Source organism: Phytophthora sojae (genome assembly GCF_000149755.1).
Source record: "Phytophthora sojae unplaced genomic scaffold PHYSOscaffold_5, whole genome shotgun sequence".
Lineage (NCBI taxonomy): Eukaryota > Oomycota > Peronosporomycetes > Peronosporales > Peronosporaceae > Phytophthora > Phytophthora sojae.
This window is the reverse complement of record NW_009258119.1, coordinates 3,178,472-3,198,680: the sequence shown is the minus strand read 5'-3', so window position 1 is coordinate 3,198,680 and position 20,209 is coordinate 3,178,472. Positions and strand designations below refer to the sequence as shown.

The following is a 20,209-nucleotide window of genomic DNA, read 5'->3' as shown; positions in this document are numbered from 1 at the left end:
CCCCCCCATTTTTCGGCGAAGGCGTTTCGATTTTTTTAGATTTTTTTATTTAGACGGCACATGCATGAAGTTCACACTGTTCCTCCGCTTAGTTGATAATAACATGGAAGGAAAGAGGAAGCAGCCGGCAATCACGACCTTCTTTGTGAAGAAGCCCCGTCAAGAGCCCGAAGACTTTGACAAGGCCCGCAGTATTGAATCAGATCCTGGGCCACGACCCCAACCTGTAACGCTGCGCGAAAAACAAGAGCAAGCAGCGTTGGAATGGTGTTCGCTCAACAAAATTCCTGATAGAGCCGAAGAATGTTCCGCTGGAGACTTTGTTAGGCGGGATCCTGCTCACAGACCACCAAATTTATTTTTCGTTAAGCAACTGATTGCCGATCCGCAGCTACTGCGTGACGTTATACAATCCTACGTTCGCCTCGGTCCTTACCAACCGCAACTCAAGCAATATCCGGCCCGTGACATCGGTGGATGCATGCGTGCTTTTCGGGCCCAGTGGTTTGAAAAAAAATCATGGCTCAAATAGTCTCCTTCGACGGACGCGGTGTATTGCTTATGCTGCTACCTCAGCCGAGAAGTAATGACGCAGCAAAGCGAGCTCACAGTGTATGCACAACCTACAACGGGCTATAGGAACTGGAAAAAGGCCACTACAAAAGACGGATTTGCGAAACATGTTGGGACAAAAACCAGCTCGAAGCACCACTCAGCTCTGATCGATTTCGACAATCGGAGATCCTGTCAGAATGACGTTGGTGTGGCTCTGAATTCTCAAAAGATTGGTGAACGACAACAAAACCGGGAGCGCCTGACTTTTATTCTGGAGATCTGCCTTCTCCTAGCAAAACAGGAAATTGCATTTCGGGGCAGCGACGAAAAGCTATACGAGCGGTTTAATTTTTATGTAAGAAATGACATCACTGGACTAACGTTTTTTTTACAATGCACAGATACGTCACAAAATAAAGGCAATTTTCTTGAGATTGTTCAGTTCATGGCACAGCACGCGCCATCGTTTTCTCGCGCAATGTCCTTAGCTGGGGAAAACGCTGTGTACACATCGCCACAAATTCAACGTGAACTGATCAAATGTGCGGCTGATGGTGTTCGAAAGCATATTATGGAGGTCGAGATTGCAGATGGATATTTTTCTGTTCTGTTGGATGAAGCAAGCTGCATGGCGACACACCAAAGGCTACATACATTTAGGACCACCACGACGGGTGGTCCATAGAGACTTAGGATTCGTATTGGCTGAGAGCAGCATCTCTTAGCCAATGAGCGACATGCATAGCATTGGAATTCTGCCAACCAGCCGTTGGCAGATTCCTAACTTAGACTATTACATTTAGAGGAAGTCAGAAACATAAAACAAAAATATCAGTTCTCATCTTTTACCAAAACCCGCTACTTGGAGTCTTTATCTTGTTTAAAGTATACTCGTGGATCTCGAGTATACTTAACTCAAGTAAAAGAAACCTACGCTTCCTCATACACGTGCGCATACGTGTAAGCCGTAGTAGTGAGCCAAGGTAGGCCCAAAATCAACCAACTTCTACCGAGGGTCTTAGCAAAAAAAGGTGGAATTGCCACATTCGCGCGTTAAGAAAAGTCAAGATGCTTTGGGCCGCAATTACAAGTGTGTTAGAGCGTGTAGTGGTCGATGGTGTGAACTCCCACAAACGCGCTGAGGCGTCAGGAATTTTAGAGAAGATGTGGACTTTCGACTTCGTATTTCATATGGAGATTCTCACTGCAGTTTTGGGGAAAACAAATTGGCTGTCCCAATTTTTGCAGAAAGATGACGTCGATATCGTGTCAGCTGTGAATATGACGAAGCAGGTATCCAAAGAACTAAAAGAAATGCTCGATGATAGTTCTATGACTAGGAACTCGCCAAGTTTTGAATCGATTTGGAACTCATCGGTCAACTTTTGCAAATCAATACAAGTTGACGACACCCCTCTCATTCCTGACAAAAATGACGTGTGGAAACGACGCGTAATGAGAAGTCGGGGGTGTGGCAGGGCTGGAATTCCAGGAGTGGACTCCTCCAGGGATGGTGTCCAGCCTACACAAGAAGCTCACTATCGTGACGAAGTATACAACTGTATGCTTCGTGACCTGATTTCTGAAATGGATTCACGATTTAGTGGAGAAGTTCTTAGTCTCATGGAATTGTGCGGATCGCTCAGTCCACGTGATAATTTCAAGAATTGGAGCGCTACTAAAATTGTTGAGCTGGCTAAAACATTTTATCCCGATGATTTCACCGATGAGCTGGACGACCTTCGAGAAGAGGCCACTCGGTTTCGCAATTTGGCAACGATCGACAAAAGGTTCCAAAAATTGAAGACAACGCAACAACTATGCATCCAGCTCGTCGGGACCGATAACAACGAGCTGTTCCCGACCTTGCACCGAATTATTAACTTGGTGTGTGTGCTGCCTGTAACAACTGCTACTACGGAGAGGTCTTTCTCAGCCATGAAAAGAATTAAGACGCGGCTCAGAACAACAATGGGAGATCTTTGGATGTCAAACCTGATGGTTTTGGCTATCGAGCGTGATCTTACAAACAGCATCGACAAAGACTCGGTCCTCGAAAAGTTCAAAGCGATGACAAAAAGAAGAATCGAAATGTAGATTGTGGATTTTACTTTAAAAAAATCTATGCCCCCCCCCATTTTTTTAACGCTGGCTCCGCCTCTACTAGAATTCGCACAAAATGCAAGACACCGACGAGCGCCAGCGTTAGCGCGTAAAGTTCGTAGTGCTCGTTCCTCGCGGTCGGGGCCCAATTCTGCACGTAGTACACCATGACGGGGTTCGTGAGGTACCAGTAAACCCTTGCTGACCCTGCCAAGAAGGCCGCACAGAGGGCGTGGGTGCTGAAGATTCCGATCCACGCTATGCGAAACTTTACGGGCGACAGCGTCAGGCACAAACCGGGAGTGAAGACGCCTAGAAAGCTCGATAGCACGCTGTTAGATCTGGGCGCGCGGCGCGGGATGAGAGAAGGCGGCGGTCCAGCTAGCACTCGTCCCGAACGTGACGAGGTCAGCCTCAGTGACATCGTCTGTGAACGATTCGAGTCGCTCTCAGCAAGTGGAGTTAAGACTTTTTTATAATTAGGCCGGGTGCACGCCTTGGACGCTGTATACAGCCTTTCTAAGGTGAAGAAGCTTCAAGTAGAGCAGCTCAGAAGTCCTCGTATTTCCGTTCGTTCAAGTGGTAAGGGAAATGTATCGGATGCTGACATTGGAGAGAGAATTTATTCAGCACATTTTTGCTCAAAGACTGCGTCTGCTTAGCGAAAGTCCACGCGACAAATGGAGATGACTCGGACGCTCTTACAGCTCGAACTCTTCCTCGTGCACGTCGAAGTGGCGGACGCCAATGTCCGAGATGGCGCTCTCCATCGCGTGTTTGAGCGCCCCCGGGCCGGAGAAGAAGACGCCGACGGTCGAGTTCCCCGGCGCCCCGACGCCCGGGTGGGAGGCTGCAAACTGCTTGTGGCCGTTGTGCACCTTGCGCATGAGTTCGGCCATATTCGGACGCTGTCCGACCGCAACGCGGTAGTCCGTGACCAAGTCGCGGAACGTGTGGGCGTCGCTGGCGTAGGGCTGGATGCCCCCGGGGGTCATGAGGTGGCTGGACGCAGCGGTCGATTCCTTGTGCCTCTTGCTCTCAACGAACGCGAACGCGTAGACTCCCAGCATGGCCACGACGATCACCAGCGTGATCTCGACGAAGTTCTGCAGGGGCCACAGGTTGGCGTCGTCCGCCTGCACCTTGTTGCCGTACTTGACGACGATCCAGATGAGGAACGTGAGGAAGAAGACCACCGTGTACATGGTCAGCTTGCTGGTACGCGAGCGCAGAGGCTCAGCGAACGGATGAGGAACCTTGGACGAGACGGACGTGTCGTAGCGAACAGCAGACACATGGGGCTTGCCTGCGAGCCGGCCATGGTCAAGCTCCTGGTCGAGCTGGTCGTTCGTCGGGGCGCGCGTGAGGCTGAAGTGGAGGCTGAAGTACTGCTCCTGCGGGTCCAGCTCCTTGATCTGCATCAGCAGCGGGTGGATCTCTTCAAGCAGTGACAGTTCACGGAAGGTGAAGATGAAGTAGACCTTCTGACGGATCGAGGACCCTTGCTGCAGCTTGGCCACGACGTCTTCGAGGATGGAGAAGAGCGGGGTCACACCGATGCCACCGCCCACGAGACACACGGTCGAGTACTCGTCGTACATCTCGAGCGAGGCTCCGTAGTAGCCGTCCACGTAGATGGTCGGGAGGACGTTGTTGTGCTTGCAGTCCTCCGAGTACTTGACGAGTTCTTCCGTCCAGTCGCCAAGCGACTTCAGGAGGATCGTCAGCGTGTCGGGGCTGGTCCGTGGCGACGAGGAAATGGTGAACGCGTGCCACTGCAGCTTGGAGATGGCCGGTGCGTTGAGGTAGACGAACTGGCCGACCTTGTAATTCCCGGTCCGACTGGTAGAACGGGCCACCACCACCTTGACGACGTCGTGAGAGATGATCGTGAACTCTCGAACCGCTACGGGGGTGAACCCGTTGGAGCTGGAGAGTGCGCGGCAGATGACGTAAAGCATGACGGACGGGAAAATCCACGCCAGAATCGGGTTCCAGTGCAGCACGGCGAAGACGGTGCCGAGGATGAAGAGGTGGTGCACCGAGTAGAACGTGTTGTACATTTTGCGGCGCACCCAGGAGATGGAGGTGAAGCCGATGGCCAGGAAGGCCAGCAGTGCGATGAGGCCGAAGAAGTTCATCCACGGGTCCTTGCCCTCCGTGCCCACCTCGCAGTTGAAGCAGGGCAGAGCCTCCTTCACCCACGTGCCCTCCTTGATCCACGCCCAGTAGTATCCGAGGCAGTGGAGGAACGCCGTCACAACCGTGATGACCCCCACCCAGCGGTGATACTTGATCCCATTGGCGTACGAGATGTTGAGGAACTCCATCCACACGCAGTTCCGCGTCGCAGGAAGGAAAAGGAAGGCCATGTTGAAGACGCACACGAAGCCGAAGGTGAGCGCGACCATCTGCAGATACGCTGTGAAGTCCAAGTCGGGCATACGCGTCTTCATCCTCTCGACGCGGGCGCGGTAGAAGTACTGGAAGACGTAGATGTTGCCTCCCACGAGGAATCCGAGGAAGAGCAGCTCTCCAACACTCTTGTTCACCACGCGGCCCATGATTCTCGGCTTGAGGCGCAGGAAGCGGGCCAGGTTCAGCACGTAGGCCGATGAGATGCGACGCACGTTAAAGTGGCGAAGGAACTCCAGGAGAACGATGGACACGGCCATGGGGATGAAGCAGAAGAGGAAGAAGAACATGGGACGCACCATTTCTGAATGGCCGCCGGCCCCCTTGCCCCCACCGACGGGGACGCCGAACCACGTGCCAATGTTGGAGCCCACCGTGTCCGTGTACGCGTCCGAGAAGTAGAAGAGCTGGCCGTAGGCGTACACGAAGATGGAGGCCAAGATGACGACCTGGGCGAGGTTCCCGAGGAACGAGAACTGGTCGGCCCAAGGGGAGGGGCCAAAGGCACGACCGGCGCTAAGACTGCCGCGTTTGTCCTGCAGATTGTCTGCGGGGGTCTTGATGTGGGCGAACTCGACGTCCGGGTGCGGAGTCATCGTGTTGCTTGGCGCCATGGCGGGCTCGGGTCAGGAACTGAGGCTACCGGTGGCTGGCTGAGGTGAGCAGTCGAGAGGAAATTGGGGAATGAGCTGCCTGCTCGAGTATATCGTCGGCCAGAGCTCACCGGAGGAACGGACATTCGTAAAACAATGGTCAGTGCAGTGACTAGGAATCGCATCGGAGATATCGTCGTAGGGCTATCGCCAGCGTCGATTCACCGCAAATTAAAGGGGACTGGAGCACGCGCTCCCGGTGGCTTGCAACGCGGAGATCTGAAATCTCCACTTTATGTTTTCTATGGCGCCGAGCCTGAGCCGTTAGACGCGTACGAGCAAACGGCATATTGCTGAGCCGTCCAGTGTCGTTGAGCGTGCGCCCTTGGGCCAATGGCAAGTCGATCTCCAAACGGTTGCGGAAATTTCATGCAATTGTTGACTGCCAAATAATGCAGCGTATTTGGCCAGAAAATAGTATGACTTGCCGTCGAAAGACGCCGGCTAACTGATCCAAGTTGGCAGCCAGAAAATAACGGTGCCAGCAATGATGGTCAAGTACACTCTGGTGGTGAACGACCTGATGTTAGTGTATCAAACATGAATACATTAAACCGACAGTCCCTGCATTCTGTAGTACACGACGTACATTTGCTTCCTGCGCAATCGAATACATTACAACCTTCGCAATAGCTGCGTGTTAGCAGTACACTGTTGCGGGGGTTCAGGCAGATTGAGGGGCAGTAACGAGTCGGCGGTTGAGATCCGTGCGGTGCCAAACTGAACTTGAATTTTGGATCCGCTCAGAGCTTCAGCTTGAGCCATTGCACTCGCGCGCGTGCCCCGCCCCAATGAAAAGCTAGTCGCAAGGCCATTGCGATCTCCTCGCAAGATCGCCAGTAATTGTCAAGAAGAGAACACGAAGTAAGGCCAATAGGCAGACATGACTGCAAATATTATGAGTCTCGGTCGGTGCTGTTGGGGCGACCAACGCTGGGATGGATCCGTGGATCTTGTGTGCTGATGAAAAGTAATAAGTGTCGTACTTTGAGACGGGGAGGGTATCTGTTATTATGGGAAAACGTTTGTAGAAACGAGTTCTTCTAAAGATTGAGATGGAGTTGTCTTCCAAGCCAATCTTCTGTATCTCCGCCGGAACCACATCGAGCACGCGCCGCTTCTGGACTCACACTGACCTTTTCTTCGTTTCCAAGCCGCATACTAGAGTAAAGTGCCATGCAACTCTCAGCATGAGTCATTGGCTCGCGGCACACTGATGCTGAACCCTCAACTCTACTCAAACGCGCACGGTCTCAGCTAAAGTGATGCCTTTGCACGCCACAGAGATGAATCGACATTGCGCGGTCAGGCCGTGGAATCATGGCGTTTAATCTTAATTCTCACTTGCACCAACTTCGATTCGGATTCTCCTATGGATAAGAGGCTAAGCAACTTCTTTCCGGTTGATATGATGTAAATTCAAAATAAATGCACAGCTACACAGCTACTTCAAGTTCTACGTCACCTTACAGCTCGAACTCCTCCTCAAAGACGTCAAAGTGGCTGGCGCCAATGTCAGCGATTGCGTACTCGACCGCCAGCTTCATCTCCTCCGGGCCAGACACGAAGACCCCGATCGTTGAGTTGCCCGGAACAACAGCCGACGGGTCACTCGACGTGAGCTCCTTGTGGCCCTCGAGCGCCTTCTGCATGAGCTCGGGGATGTTAGGGCGCTGGCCCACCTGGACGTTGTACTCGGAGATGAGGTCCTGGAACGTCTGCACGTCCGTGTTGAGAGCGAGAGATACCGTCGTCTGGGGCGTCTCCGCCACGTCGTACGCGCGCCTCGAATCGCTCTTCTGCACGCGGGTCTTGCTCTCCAGCGCGATACTCACGAACACGGCCACAAAGGCCACGACCATGAGCAGCGAGATCTCCACGAGGTTCTGCAGGGGCCACAGATTCTCGTCCTCGGCCTGCACCTTGTTGCCGTACTTGACGAGCACCACGACGATGAGCGTCACCAGGAACGAGGCCGTGTACATGGCCACTCGACTGGTTCCGGAGCGGACGGACATAGCGAAAGGGGTCGGGACCTTGGCCGAGTCATAGCGAACCGCAGACGCGTGCGGCTTGCCCGCGAGACGGCCGTGGTCGATCGTCTTCTCCAGCTGCTCGGTCGTCGGCGCGCGCGTGAGGCTGAAGTGCAGGCTGAAGTACTGCTCCTGCGGGTCCAGCTCCTTGATCTTGACCAGCAGCGGGTGGATCTCCTCCAGCAGCGACAGCTCACGGAACGAGAAGATGAAGAAGACCTTCTGGCGGATGCTCTCGCCGTGGTGCAGCTTGGTCACGATGTCCTCAAGGATGGCGAACAAGGGCGTCACGCCGATGCCGCCGCCCACGAGACACACGGTCGAGTACTCGTCGTACATCTCGAGCGAGCCGCCGTAGTAGCCGTCCACGTAGATGGTCGGCAGCACGTTGTCCTTCTTGCAGTCCTCCGAGTACTGGACGAGCTCCTGGGTCCAGTCACCGAGTGACTTGAGCAGGATCGTCAGCGAGTCGGGGCTGGAGCGCGGCGACGACGCGATGGTGAAGGCGTGCCACTGCAGCTTGGAGATGGCCGGCACGTTGATGTAGACGAACTGGCCGACCTTGAAGTCGCCCGCGGGGGCGGTAGAACGCGCCACCACCACCTTGACCACGTCGTGCGACAACGTCGTGAACTCGCGGACAGAGACCGGGGAGAACCCGTTGGAGCTGGAGAGCGCACGGCAGATGACGTAAAGCATGACGGACGGGAAGATCCACGCGAGGATGGCGTTATAGTGCAGCACGGCGAAGATGGTGCCGACCAGGAAGAGGTGGTGTACGGAGTAGAACGTGTTGTACATTTTGCGGCGCACCCACGGGATGGACGTCAGGCCAATGGCCAGGAAGGCCAGCAGCGCGATCTCTCCGAAGAAGTTCATCCACGGGTCGTGGCCCTCCTTGCTGCCGACTTCGCAGTCGAAGCAGGGTAGGGCGTTCTCCCTCCACTCCCCCTGTCGGATCCACGACCAGTAGTACCCGATACAGTGGAACAGCGCCGTCAAGACGGTGATAACGCCCACCCAGCGGTGATACTTGATCCCATTGGCGTACGAGATGTTAAGGAACTCCATCCACACGCAGTTGCGCGTGGCCGGCAGGAAGAGGAAGGCCATGTTGTAGATGCAAGTGAAGCCCAGCGTGAGCGCAACCATCTCCAGGTACAGCTCGAAGTTGAACTCGCGGCCCCTCTTGTGCATCTTCTCCACGCGGCGGACGTAGTAGTTGTAGAACACGTAGACGTTGCCGCCAATGAGGAAGAGCAGGAACAGAAGCTCGCCAAAGCTGACCCGGGCCACCCACCCGAAGATGCGAGGCTTACGACGGAGCACTCGAGTCAAACTGAGGACTGACTGTGACGTGATCCGACGCACGTTGAAGTGCCTCAGCACCTCGAGAAACACCAGCGACGCTGCGATCGGCAGGAACGCAACAAGGAAGAAGTACGTGGGTCGCACCATTTCTGAGTGGCCGCCCGCACTCTTCTCCCCGCCGACAGGAACGCCGAACCACGTGCCGATAGTCGAGCTCAGATCCGTGTAGGTGTCCGAGAAGTAGAAGAGCTGGCCGTACGCGTAGGCGACGATGGCCGCCACCATCAGCACCTGCAGCAGGTTGCCGACAATGGGGACGCGGCTGGCCCATGGAGTAGCCAGCTGAGGCTCGCCCACGAGGCTGTTGCGCTTGTCATCGGGCGTCTTGAGCGATGAAAAGGCCGCGTCGACGCGAGGGGTGGCCGTTGGTTCCGCGTTGCTCGGTGCCATTGGGACTTGACTTGTTCAGTCGAAGGCAAGTTGCGGAATGACTCGGGTTTTGGCAGTCGCTGCCATTGTCGCTGTCAAATGGTGCAGACCTCGGGTGGTGGTGCGGCTCGCACCGTAGTGTAGAGGTCTCGACTCGACACTGTCGAGACGAACCAAGTGGCTGGAAAAGGCAGCGGACGAAAGGCGGATGCACGCAAAAGCTGGACCACCTGCTCACGTACGGAGGAAGGCACACGCCCTTGGGCCAATGGCAGCTCTTATTACACGTTAGGTTGTGCTTGCTGAGGGTTATTGTGTTGACGAGTGGAGCCGTCTCAAGAGCACAACGTCAAAGGGTGATCTTTGCTCGAACACGAATCGGAGTGACTTGCGTGGAGCGACGTTATCCCTCTGCACTCCAGTGGAGCTAGGATACACAACAACACAGCTAGGTACAGCGTAGAGAACCTACTTCTCAATGCATACTTGCGTGGGCGAAGGCTGCCTCTGGGCCAAGTTCTACGGCGTAAAGTTTTTACCATGAAAGGCGCCACTGCATTTACTGTACACTGTCAGCGCGGACGTGGCGGCGTTTGCCGCGCTGGATCTGCGACTGCGACGATGGCTTCCAGCTGCGCTGCGGGCCTCGAAACCGTGCTTTCGTGTCAAATCTTGACACCCGTATCGGCGACACAGCTCCGTACACCCGGCGGTCCTCGTGCCATCCGCCAATAGCGTCGCCACCGATCTTGCGTTGCTACTAGCAATGCTAGGCCTGTCAAAACGAGGCGGACTGGTCGGACTTGTCAACTACTTAAGTAGGCAGGCAATGCCCGGTTCTGCTGGTCCGTTCCAAGCGTGCCGAACCAGACAAAGGTCGGCGCGAAATCCCTGCCACTCCAGTGCTGTGTGTACATGTACGTCTTCACGTCAAACTGTCTACTGTGCACTCCAATGCCATCATTTTATCGACTCGATTCATGGTTAGTCCACAGCATTTGGCTCACACCAAAGTCATAGTTTGTTTCTAACACGACATACATTGGCATTAAGGTGCAGATTCACCAGCATTGCAATGGCGGCCATTGCTTCCCAGTGGTGCGGGCTTCACTGCCGACCAAATTACCTGAACTTCAGTCTGAAGTGTATCTTCGGCGGTACTCCGTAACCAGATGGTGCACAGACTGACAGACAGACATCACTTCACATGACGACGAGGCCTGGTCCTCGTCTCAACGCATGCCTCCCTCCCCGCCCTCCATTCATCTATGGGCTGCCACGAACGCTTCATGCGCACATGTACATGCATGTACTCGGCATTGGGTCTAACGTTTCCGCGGTGGTTGGCACAGTCAGCTTATCACATGCCTCCAATGCGGCGAGGAGATTGTTGAGGGATAGGATAGCCCCACCCACATCAATTTGGTGTTCGAAGACACCGCCGGAGCCAACCGTCTGCGCTCTGTCCGACGACGGGTGTTCACGATCCTGAATGTATCACGGAGCTGCCTATTGGCGAAAGCCACACGCCCCGGCGCCAAATCCGAGGCGATGCGGGCCGCGCAGAGACCGCGCAGAGACCGCGTTCTGCTCGCTGGATTAGATCGTCCGCGCCAATACCTTCTCAACGCTGTGGCTCGTGCCGCCGGAAGGCACGCGTCGCGTCTCGTTGAACGAGACGCGGCCCTCAACGAGACTCGTTGAGGGCCATGGCTTCCGGCGGGCAACGTTCGGTACCTTTGCGGCACTAAAGGCACGCAGCGCTCGCTTCACTGTAACTTCTGATCAATCGGTGATTCACTTCACTCATTGCCATTAATTAATTTGCTTAGCACTGCACTTTGTAGCTACTCGACTTCTAAGTTATAGGTAGTTTCTCTATCTAGCTAGCTCACGTTGAGCTTGGCGGTGAGGTCGAGGTGGCCGCCTTCGCTCGCGCGAGGCACCCAGAGCTTCAACGACCCACCGCCGGTACCCGGCAGACCCAGGAACCCAGGCCGCCAGCGATCAAGGTACAGCGTCCTGCCGCCCAGCGCCGTCACGTTGGATGTCCAAGTCACGGTCTTGCCCGCGGGGACGTCCTGCTCGTCGAACTTGTCGCCGCCCGAGATGATGTTGACCGTCACGTCCTTGGTGTCGGTGCTCACGAAGGTGATGCGGACGACGCCGTCGCCCCGGCGCTTCCAGGAGCTCGTGCTGCCCTTGAAGGCGGCGCCGACGATCCGCAGTCCAAGCGTGTTGTCGTCCGTGCCGTCGTCGATCTCGCCCACGAGCTGCGTGGGCCCGCAGATGATCTGGATGTACTCGGACAGCATGCCCGAGATACGCGTGAGGTCGATGTAGAAGAGCGTGGCGATCGTCATCAAGACCTTGTCGGCCACCACGCGTGTGTACTGCTTGGCCGTGAGCGACGTGCCGTTGTCGCTCTTGCCCTTGTCGATCAAGTCGTCCACGATCACGCCGTATGTCTTGCGCAGCGTGTCGCGCGTCTTGTAGGCCGTGGCTTCGTCCGACTCGAGGATCATTTGGTCCATGCAGTTGTTGGTGACCGTCGGGATGTCGTGCAGCATCAAGTCCGACTTGTACACGGCCACGCGCAGGTCGTCCGTGGAGATCTCCGGGTTCTCCTGCTTCATCTCGGCGATCGTGCGCCACGTGCGGTCCGTGAGCCGCTGCAGCTCGTAGCCGCACGTGGAATTGGACTCCATTCCGGTCTTGAGCGACGAGATCTCGGTCTCGTTCAAGTCGTTCACGGCGTACGTGAAGTTGGAGCCCGTGAGGAAGGCCTTGAACTTGCCCCAGGACTTGGTGATGTTGTCCTGGCGGGCCAGGATCTCGCCCAGCATCACCTGCACCGTGCCAATGAGCACACTGGCGGGGTCTAGCACCTCCCACGGGTAAGACTTGCCCATGCACATGACGATACTTACAGGCAGGTCGATGGTGATGTAGCTCGTCTGGTAGAGGGCCAGCAGGATCTTGTCCTCCGCCAGCTGCGGGTCCGACACCTTGAGCGCTCGGATGTAGTTGACGATAGCGCGGATCGTGCCGAACATGGCACGCGCGCACTTGATGCCGACGCGCACCGTCTTGGAGAGCTTGGCGAAGGATCCAAAGACACCCAGGATCTGCACCGAGAAGAAGGCGTTGGCCACACTCACGAACTTGGCGTAGATCTCGGAGCCGCAGTCGTCGTTCTGGCGGATGCACTGGAAGCCGCACTCGACGGGGAACGCCATGGGGCACTCGGCCCAGCACATCTTAGTGTTGTAGTCGTAACCGTACGGGCAGGTATCCATAATGTGCGCCTTGCGCCAGCACGCCTTGTCGGCCGCCGGGTCCGAGGGCTTGCCGATGCTCGGGCCCACCCAGTTGCGGTACGTGGACACGATCTTGTCCTTCGTGCCGGCGGTGGAGCCGATCTTGATGTTCGAAGGAACGGGGACCATGGCCAAGGACCCCCCGGAGGAGAATGAGTCATCTTCCCCCTCATCATCGTCGTCGTCTTCCGAGTCGAGGTCACTCGCGCTAACTGATCTTGACGAAGCAGCGGCCGCGGCGACATCGTCGTCCGAGTCATCGTCGAGCTCCTCCGACGGCGGCCTTACAGTGGCGACCACGGACGGCGTCCGCGTCGCGGGTGTGTACGTGCGAGTGACTACGACGGACGTCTTCGCCTCTGCTGTGGGGCTGGAGGTGGCGACAACCGCTGCCGTCACGAGCGCCAGCAGCCTCAACCATTTCGCCATCGTGTGAGGGGGAGGAGGCAGGCGGCGTTTGTTGCGCGCTGCGCAGAATGAAGAGTGAGTCTGCGTCATGCGCGACTGGAGCTGCTCGTCTCGGTGGTTGAGCCCCCTCGCCTGTCACTTGACGCCTCCAAGGGCGCGTGCCTTCCCTCCTCTCCTGATGAGCTCCCCTCCACATCCGATAGCGGCAGCATTGCACGCGTTGCAATGCAAGAAAAATAGTATCACGCACCTTGCTGGTATCTGGACGTGTACACGCTCGATATCAGGGAGTCGGTCTCGGGGCCTTCGTCCGGACGCAACGCGAGATCCTCGTGATGTGCTCGGGGCGGCTTTGTCGACCTGTTCAAGCCACTTTCCCTTGTCCAGGCGGATGGCTGGCCACCAGCGCGGTACATTTTACTACAATAACGCAGCAGATTAAAGCTCGCCCGGCTTTGAGACGCCAACAGCCGCTCGAACAGAAGGACACACGCCGGATCACTGCGCGATGGTCCATCGAGGTGTCCGCGGTTCGTGCCTCGGGCCAATGAGACTCGGTAAGCCTGCAGATGTCGCTAGCGCAAATTGTCGGCGAATGCGACGGACAGGCCGGCGGTCCAGGTCAAGCTACCGATACCCGCTAGCTGTGCATGAAGTTCGGCGACATCTTGGTCTTGCACCCGCGACTCGGTCCAGCGGCGCACGTGTTCGCGTGAACGCGATGTGACTGGCTTAGCATGCATGAAGAAAGCGCCGTCGGCTGCGCTGCTCGACCTCCTTATGCACGAGCAGACTTCGCACGACGAGCCAAATTTTGGAGGTCCTTGGTGATCGCATTGTCGACTTGGACGAGCTCTGCAGGGAAGGTGGGAGTCGCCGTCGGAGAGCTGGTTGATAGGCCACTGCGACACGGAGCGAGGCCACGGTAACGCTGCTCGCTGCTCGCTGCTTGCAGCCCGAGCTTTCGTACGGTGTCGTCGGCGTCATCGTAAGATCCGTGGTTTGTTAGATTTTTGGAGATCAATTGGGAGACTGAAAAATGGAAAATTATTTTGTGTTGCCTTTTCTTGAGTGTAAAAGGATGTGATTCTTAAGCTGCAGTCTCTTCTAACCAGTCATTTAACTGTTTCGTTGCCAGTGACAGAACCGTCACCAACTGAGTTTCGCCCGCCGCTGAGTCGTGGCACGTTTTCCGACGACGGGTTTAACAGGCATTTCATACAAATTTCAAGTATAAAGATTTGCACGCCGAAGGAGTCGGTTGGTGAGCGAGACCACTGCTCCGACGGCGCCGTTTGTGCATGGCTACCGCTACAGAGATCATAAATATACCGACGGGGGAGGTCCGATCTCACGTAGATGAAGGGATTGCTTCAAGCCGTTCGAACCACGACACTGTTAACAGCGTGGATTATATTTGTCCTTATAAAAAAATCTACTCTACCTACCCGACATAATATACTCATAGCTCATAAGATACATACATCGACGCTTGCTGTTTCTTACTAGTTATAAAATACAATCGAGTTTTATATTTCTTCAGTATCTTAGTAGAACAACGGATACAATACAGGCAACACGAAATTCTGGCTGCGTTTGTCAAAATCTTAGTTGTAGCTGCAGCTCTGCTACATTGAGAATATCGTAGTATGATATCTAGTGTATACATGTAATATTGGTAGTTAGTTCGACCTAACTCGATTCATATTGAAGATATTAACGCATACAGTGCAGTCCTCATTGGGGACCAAAAACAAAGCTGATCCAGAAAGGCAAATTCAACTTGCCGTTCTATTAGCCAATCAGAAGTGTCGAATCTTGGGCTCTACCAATCGGACCCCACTATTACACCACGTGTACCACAATAGCCTTCCATCGACAACAACTTCACAGCCAGCACGTGCCTCAAATTGAGGTGGTGTGTCTCCGTATTGAGGCCCTCAATACGGAGACACACCACTAACCAGCACGAGCCAGCGCGACCAGCCCCTAACGTTAGGCTGTGAAGTGAACAATCGCAACATCCTTTCTCCGTGGCTGTTTGCTGCAGTCACACAGTACAGTGTCCGATGCCTTCGGCGCTTGTTGTGACGGTGCCCGTACATGTACTTCAGCTCGAGTCAGGGGCGGATCTTCAGTCAAAATGGGGGGGGGGGTGCATGCCCCCCATTTTTTTTGAGATTTTGACCCGATTTAGCCGATTTCAGCCGTGTTTTGCTCTGGATTCTGACCATTTACCCCAGCCCCGCCCCGCCCCCCCCATATTTTTTTTCTGCCACCCCATTTTCCAAGGCCAAGATCCGCCCCAGGTACATGTAGTGGCGATGTAGTCGGTTATCTTGTACTTCGAAGTAGATGGCAAATGATGGAAAATGAAAGATTGACGCTTTTAGCACACTCAACCCGGCAGTATTTTTCTTGAAAGAATGATTCTCAGCGCGGTAATCTATATTTGTACGCTACATTATGGTCAGATAAACGCAAAATTTCGACATAGCTCGAATTAGCTATTTATCCCTGCTCAACTTGTTCCATCAGTTCTATCGATAAAACAAAGGTTCGCATACAAAGAATAAGTCAAAATGCCGACGAAGAAAACGTATACCGACTTTAGCGATATTTCGGATGAATGTTACTTGTACTTGACTAGGTGCTCCGTCAGCTCCCTCCACTTCCTCGACACTAGGACCATGCTTTGATGTCTGCTGCAGCGACGAGACGCAAAATAATGATATCGATATCTTCTCCCTCTCTTTTCGTCTCAATTATCGCCATGTTTTCCTCTGTAGCAACCAATCTTGACCCCCGCATGCAGCGGGGAGTGGGCTGCACGGCAGGAGGGAGTTCATTGAGCCTCTGCTGGCCACCCTAGACATCTCCGTTGAGTTGAGCCTCAAGAGGAAGAAACGCGACTGGTGTTGTGAGTTCGACTTCAAATGAGACTTTTGAACAAAGCTTAGAAATCTTGGTCTTCTTCACAGCCAACTGAGCCTATTGGTTAACCGCTTTCTTCTTTATTCTGGAAGGGTTCGCCTACTGAGCTGTGATCAACTCGTGTTGGATGTCGAGGTCTACCGAGCATGCGCGCAGTTGCCAAGAAGCTCACACACAAGCTGCACGAGGGTCAAGCTCGACGAAGAAGCGCGCTTTCCGTTCCGCGCTCTCGGCCAGCGTTTTCTTCATGATTTTGTCATTCTCACTTATCGGATCGGGTGGGACAACGTCGACGTGCCCATCTATTCCTACTGGAGCCGCGTGATGGAGCTACGAGGGTTGGCTTCTCATCGAACTTGCAACTTTTGCTCCAGTCTGTCAAATTCTGATCGCTGCGATCGACACCGCCGTGAAGATCGTCTCTTCGGACGAAGACAAAAGAGAAGAACTGGTAGCGACATGGCTTCAACAACTACAAGCCGAGCATGACCGCCAAATGGAAGATCCGACCCGATTTTCGATTGAAATTGGCGATGAAACTCAACAATTGAAGATACTGACGCGAATAAGGCACAGCGTGGACAGTTCCGGTGGTGTGTTGACTGCGCGTCGTTCTTTTAGCTCTGAAATGAATTTCATAAAGCACTATGGGAGGACACCAGTCAGCAGACGGAGAATACGCACAAGATGATGGTTTCCCAGTCTATCAACGCGCATTCGTACCAGTAAGATTCATCGAAAATTGCAGCTTTTCGCTTCGTTCATAACTCAAATTCTTCTTCGCGGATGTCAAAGTCCCCCGCACCAACTAAAACAGCAGCTCTAGCAGCAGCAGTCTTCAAGCTCTCTGGGCCTGACACTAACACACCAATGGGAGATCTACACCCGCCGCCTGCGCATCGCTGGCGATGTTCTGTATGTAGCCCCCGAAGATGCACCGCCAGATCTGGTCTCCCCCCAACCTCGACCTGGAGATCGCTCAGCAGGTCTCGGTATGTGCACACTCCGGCGTAGATCCTTTCTTGTCGAGTTTGCGGTAGAAGGTTCTCTTCGAGTCCCGCATTCTCCAAAGTGTACGGTGGCGTTAGTGATTTGGATTCCGCTTCAGCCCAGCGAGTCCACCGCAACACCGCTATCCCACCGTAAACGCAGATACCAGCAGCAAATAGCGCGAACGCCTTGACGAGAAGCTGTATCACCCACACGCTATCCTGCAGTCCGTCGATTAAAACACCGTTGCCAAACTGGAATGTCATCAAAAGTCCAACGACGACCCCAAAAATGACGAATTGAAGCATTGCAATGCCACCGGAGCCTAGAGACGCTCCAAACGGGCAGCCTTGCTTAGTAGAGAGATTAAACTCTCGATCTTGGTGTGGTTTGTACAGTGAGGGCGAATGTTCCGGCCACATATCTTTAGAGTAAAGTGACGCATCCAATTCTTCGGGTCGAGGTGTCGTTGTCAGCGCCAACTTCACGGAAATGTAGCGACCTTGAGGATCCAGGTCACGGATGCGCGCTAGGAGAGGGTGCATCTCTTTCAGGAGTTCTAGTTCTCGCACGACGAAGATGGCGGCAACACGTCGCGGGAATATCCTTCGACCTTGAATCTGACGAGTCTCTGCAGCAGCGCAGATATCCTCCAGTACGCCAAGCAACGGTGTGACACCGACTCCACCACCCACAAGAACTACACTTGTGTACGCGGAGTAGATTTGACCCAACGAGGCTCCGTAGTACCCATCCACATACACCTCAGGCTTGATGCCGTCGCGCTCACACTTTTGTTGGTATTCCATCAGCTTGTCCGTCCAGTCGCCCAGTGCCTTGACCACGAGCGTCATGCTGTTAGAAGACGATTGATCGTAGAACGACTTTCGCGGAGACGACGCGATGGTAAATGCATGCCATTCCAGCCGCGCGATGGCCGGCACGTTCACGTACACGAACTGGCCGACGTGGAACTGTCCTCGTTGCCCTGGAACACGCGCGATTACGAGCTTACAGAGTGTAGGAGAGAGCGCGGAGAACTGCACGACTTGGGCAGCAGTGGAGCTGTTGCAGTGCGAGAGCACGCGACTGATGAGATAGGCGACGAGTGCGGGGAGGAGGAACCACAGCGCCCTCGCCCAGTGTAATATCGTGAAGATCACTGCTACGAACAGGAGCTGATGAATATTGTAGAAGAGATTGAACATCTTCCGTCGCACCCAGGGGATCGACGTCACTCCGATCAACAGGAAACACAGCAGCGCGGCCTCGCCGAACACATTGACCCAGATCTTCCTCCCCTTCCGCTCACGCAGCGAACAGTCCCAACACGGCAGAGCCATTTGCTGCCACCTCCCGTCCTCCAGCCAGCAGTAGTAGTAACACGCACAGTGAACGATCCCGGTCAAAACAGCAGCGACGCCGAGCCATCGATGATACTTGATGCCGTTCGCGTACGACATGTTGATAGCCTCCATCCACGCGCTGTTGCGCGTAGCCGGCAGGAAGAGCAGTGCCATGTTGAACTCGCAGTTGAAGCCCAACGCGTTGCCGACCATCTTCACGTATTGAGAAGACCCTGACGGCGGAGAGGGCTGCGGGTGTGGCGGGTCTCCCGTGAATCGCGGCTTGTGGCCATGACGCTTGGTATACCCGTACCAGAAGACCAGCGCGTTGCCGCTTACGAGTACCGCAAGGAACAACAGTTCGCCGTAGCTGAGCCAGTTTGGCGACGGTCTGCGTCGTAGCAGCGTGGCCACGCACCAAACTCCGCGCTGCGTTTGCAGTCGACGCACCCACTGAACCAGCAGCACACACGTGAGCGTAGGACCCACCCCGACCAGCAGCAGATACGACGGGTCCACCATTTCCTCGTGGGACTCCCACCACGCCGCCACCTTGGCCTGGATGTATTCTCGGTAGAGCGGCGACACATACGCTGCTTGACCCGCAACGAAGAGCACGAAGCACAGAGACGCGAGCAACTTCAACGTCGAAGCAAGCGCCGATCTCCACAGACCAGCGTGGCGGTGCTTGTGGCTCAGCCTCGAACGAGGAGGAGACAGCGCCGGTTCCACCTCCGGCTCGTAGTCCGACGCCATCGTTGACTATCGGCGGAAAGCTCTGCACTGAGACCGGAGTCTCGGCCATATCGGAGCCCGAGTAAATCCCCTCCTGATAATGTTGACGCTGAGATGGCACGCGCGGGACGCGTGCCTCACGGCTCGACGACCCTTGATTGGCTCCGAACGTGCACTGCAACTCGTTCCTGTTGCCTGGCTTGGGCTTCATCTTCGAGTTTCTATGACTATTCAGCGCTCAATCTACTCGTGCCTAACGACCAAGGAGGGAAGGAGACAAGACCTCAAAGCGTGTGTCCATTTTTACCTGGAGCTGAGCCCGCGGGACGTCGTGAAGATAGCTCCCCGAAGACATTTGCTATGGTTGCGGAGGGACAAGGTGTACAACGTTGGAACGAAATACATGTATTCAAATGCAGTAGCTCCGCATCCTGGCTGTGCCCTTGGGAGCTATACCTAGCTCCCAAATGATCAAGAAGAAGCCTATAGACATGTATGTACAGACGTCGATGCTCTAGGAATTGGGCGGACAAAACGTGGACCTTGAAGTTGCCCGTATAGCGAGGAGCAAACATCTACGCCTTAAAAAGTTGACTCAGCTCTGCGGTACGAACCCTGCTGCTGAACATGACTTGAAGTGCAGGAATGACCCATGTAATTAATGACTCGAACCATCCTCTTGCCTGCTAAAAATAATTACAGAAATATCTATACTTAGTAAATACTAAGTGCAGCAAAGACCTAAAATTGTCAGCGCAAACACAGGATATTGTGCAAGACTGCAGGTTCTCAGCAATATGTATCCTCCACGCACCGTGGCCAATAAATCCACTTTACTTTACGCATTTGCTCGTAAGTGGGGACATACAAGAATACATGTAATGCAGCTGTATATTGTGGCTTTCATCCGTTTTGGCAAATCGGGTGGTCCAAGATCCGATATATCGGGCCCGATTTGCTGGAGGGCTCCGATTTAG

The 20,209-nt window shown here is 54.6% G+C and overlaps 4 protein-coding genes across 4 annotated transcripts; all 4 read right to left on the bottom strand.

Annotated features, from left to right (window-relative positions):
• Positions 1 to 3,359: 3,359 nt before the first annotated feature.
• Positions 3,360 to 5,687, bottom strand: PHYSODRAFT_509769 (hypothetical protein; the record flags this gene model as incomplete). Its single annotated transcript, XM_009530756.1, has 1 exon — positions 3,360 to 5,687. The coding sequence occupies one exon, from the start codon at positions 5,685 to 5,687 to the stop codon at positions 3,360 to 3,362; it is 2,328 nt and encodes a 775-aa protein (XP_009529051.1).
• A 1,505-nt stretch (positions 5,688 to 7,192) lies between these two features.
• Positions 7,193 to 9,520, bottom strand: PHYSODRAFT_505264 (hypothetical protein; the record flags this gene model as incomplete). Its single annotated transcript, XM_009530755.1, has 3 exons — positions 7,193 to 8,362; positions 8,402 to 8,959; positions 9,047 to 9,520. The coding sequence occupies 3 exons, from the start codon at positions 9,518 to 9,520 to the stop codon at positions 7,193 to 7,195; spliced, it is 2,202 nt and encodes a 733-aa protein (XP_009529050.1).
• A 1,865-nt stretch (positions 9,521 to 11,385) lies between these two features.
• Positions 11,386 to 12,759, bottom strand: PHYSODRAFT_508963 (hypothetical protein; the record flags this gene model as incomplete). Its single annotated transcript, XM_009530754.1, has 1 exon — positions 11,386 to 12,759. One exon carries the CDS (start codon positions 12,757 to 12,759, stop codon positions 11,386 to 11,388), a length of 1,374 nt encoding a protein of 457 aa, XP_009529049.1.
• Positions 12,760 to 16,894: 4,135 nt separating this feature from the next.
• Positions 16,895 to 19,253, bottom strand: PHYSODRAFT_561151 (hypothetical protein; the record flags this gene model as incomplete). Its single annotated transcript, XM_009530753.1, has 1 exon — positions 16,895 to 19,253. The coding sequence occupies one exon, from the start codon at positions 19,251 to 19,253 to the stop codon at positions 16,923 to 16,925; it is 2,331 nt and encodes a 776-aa protein (XP_009529048.1). The 3' UTR covers positions 16,895 to 16,922.
• Positions 19,254 to 20,209: the final 956 nt, after the last annotated feature.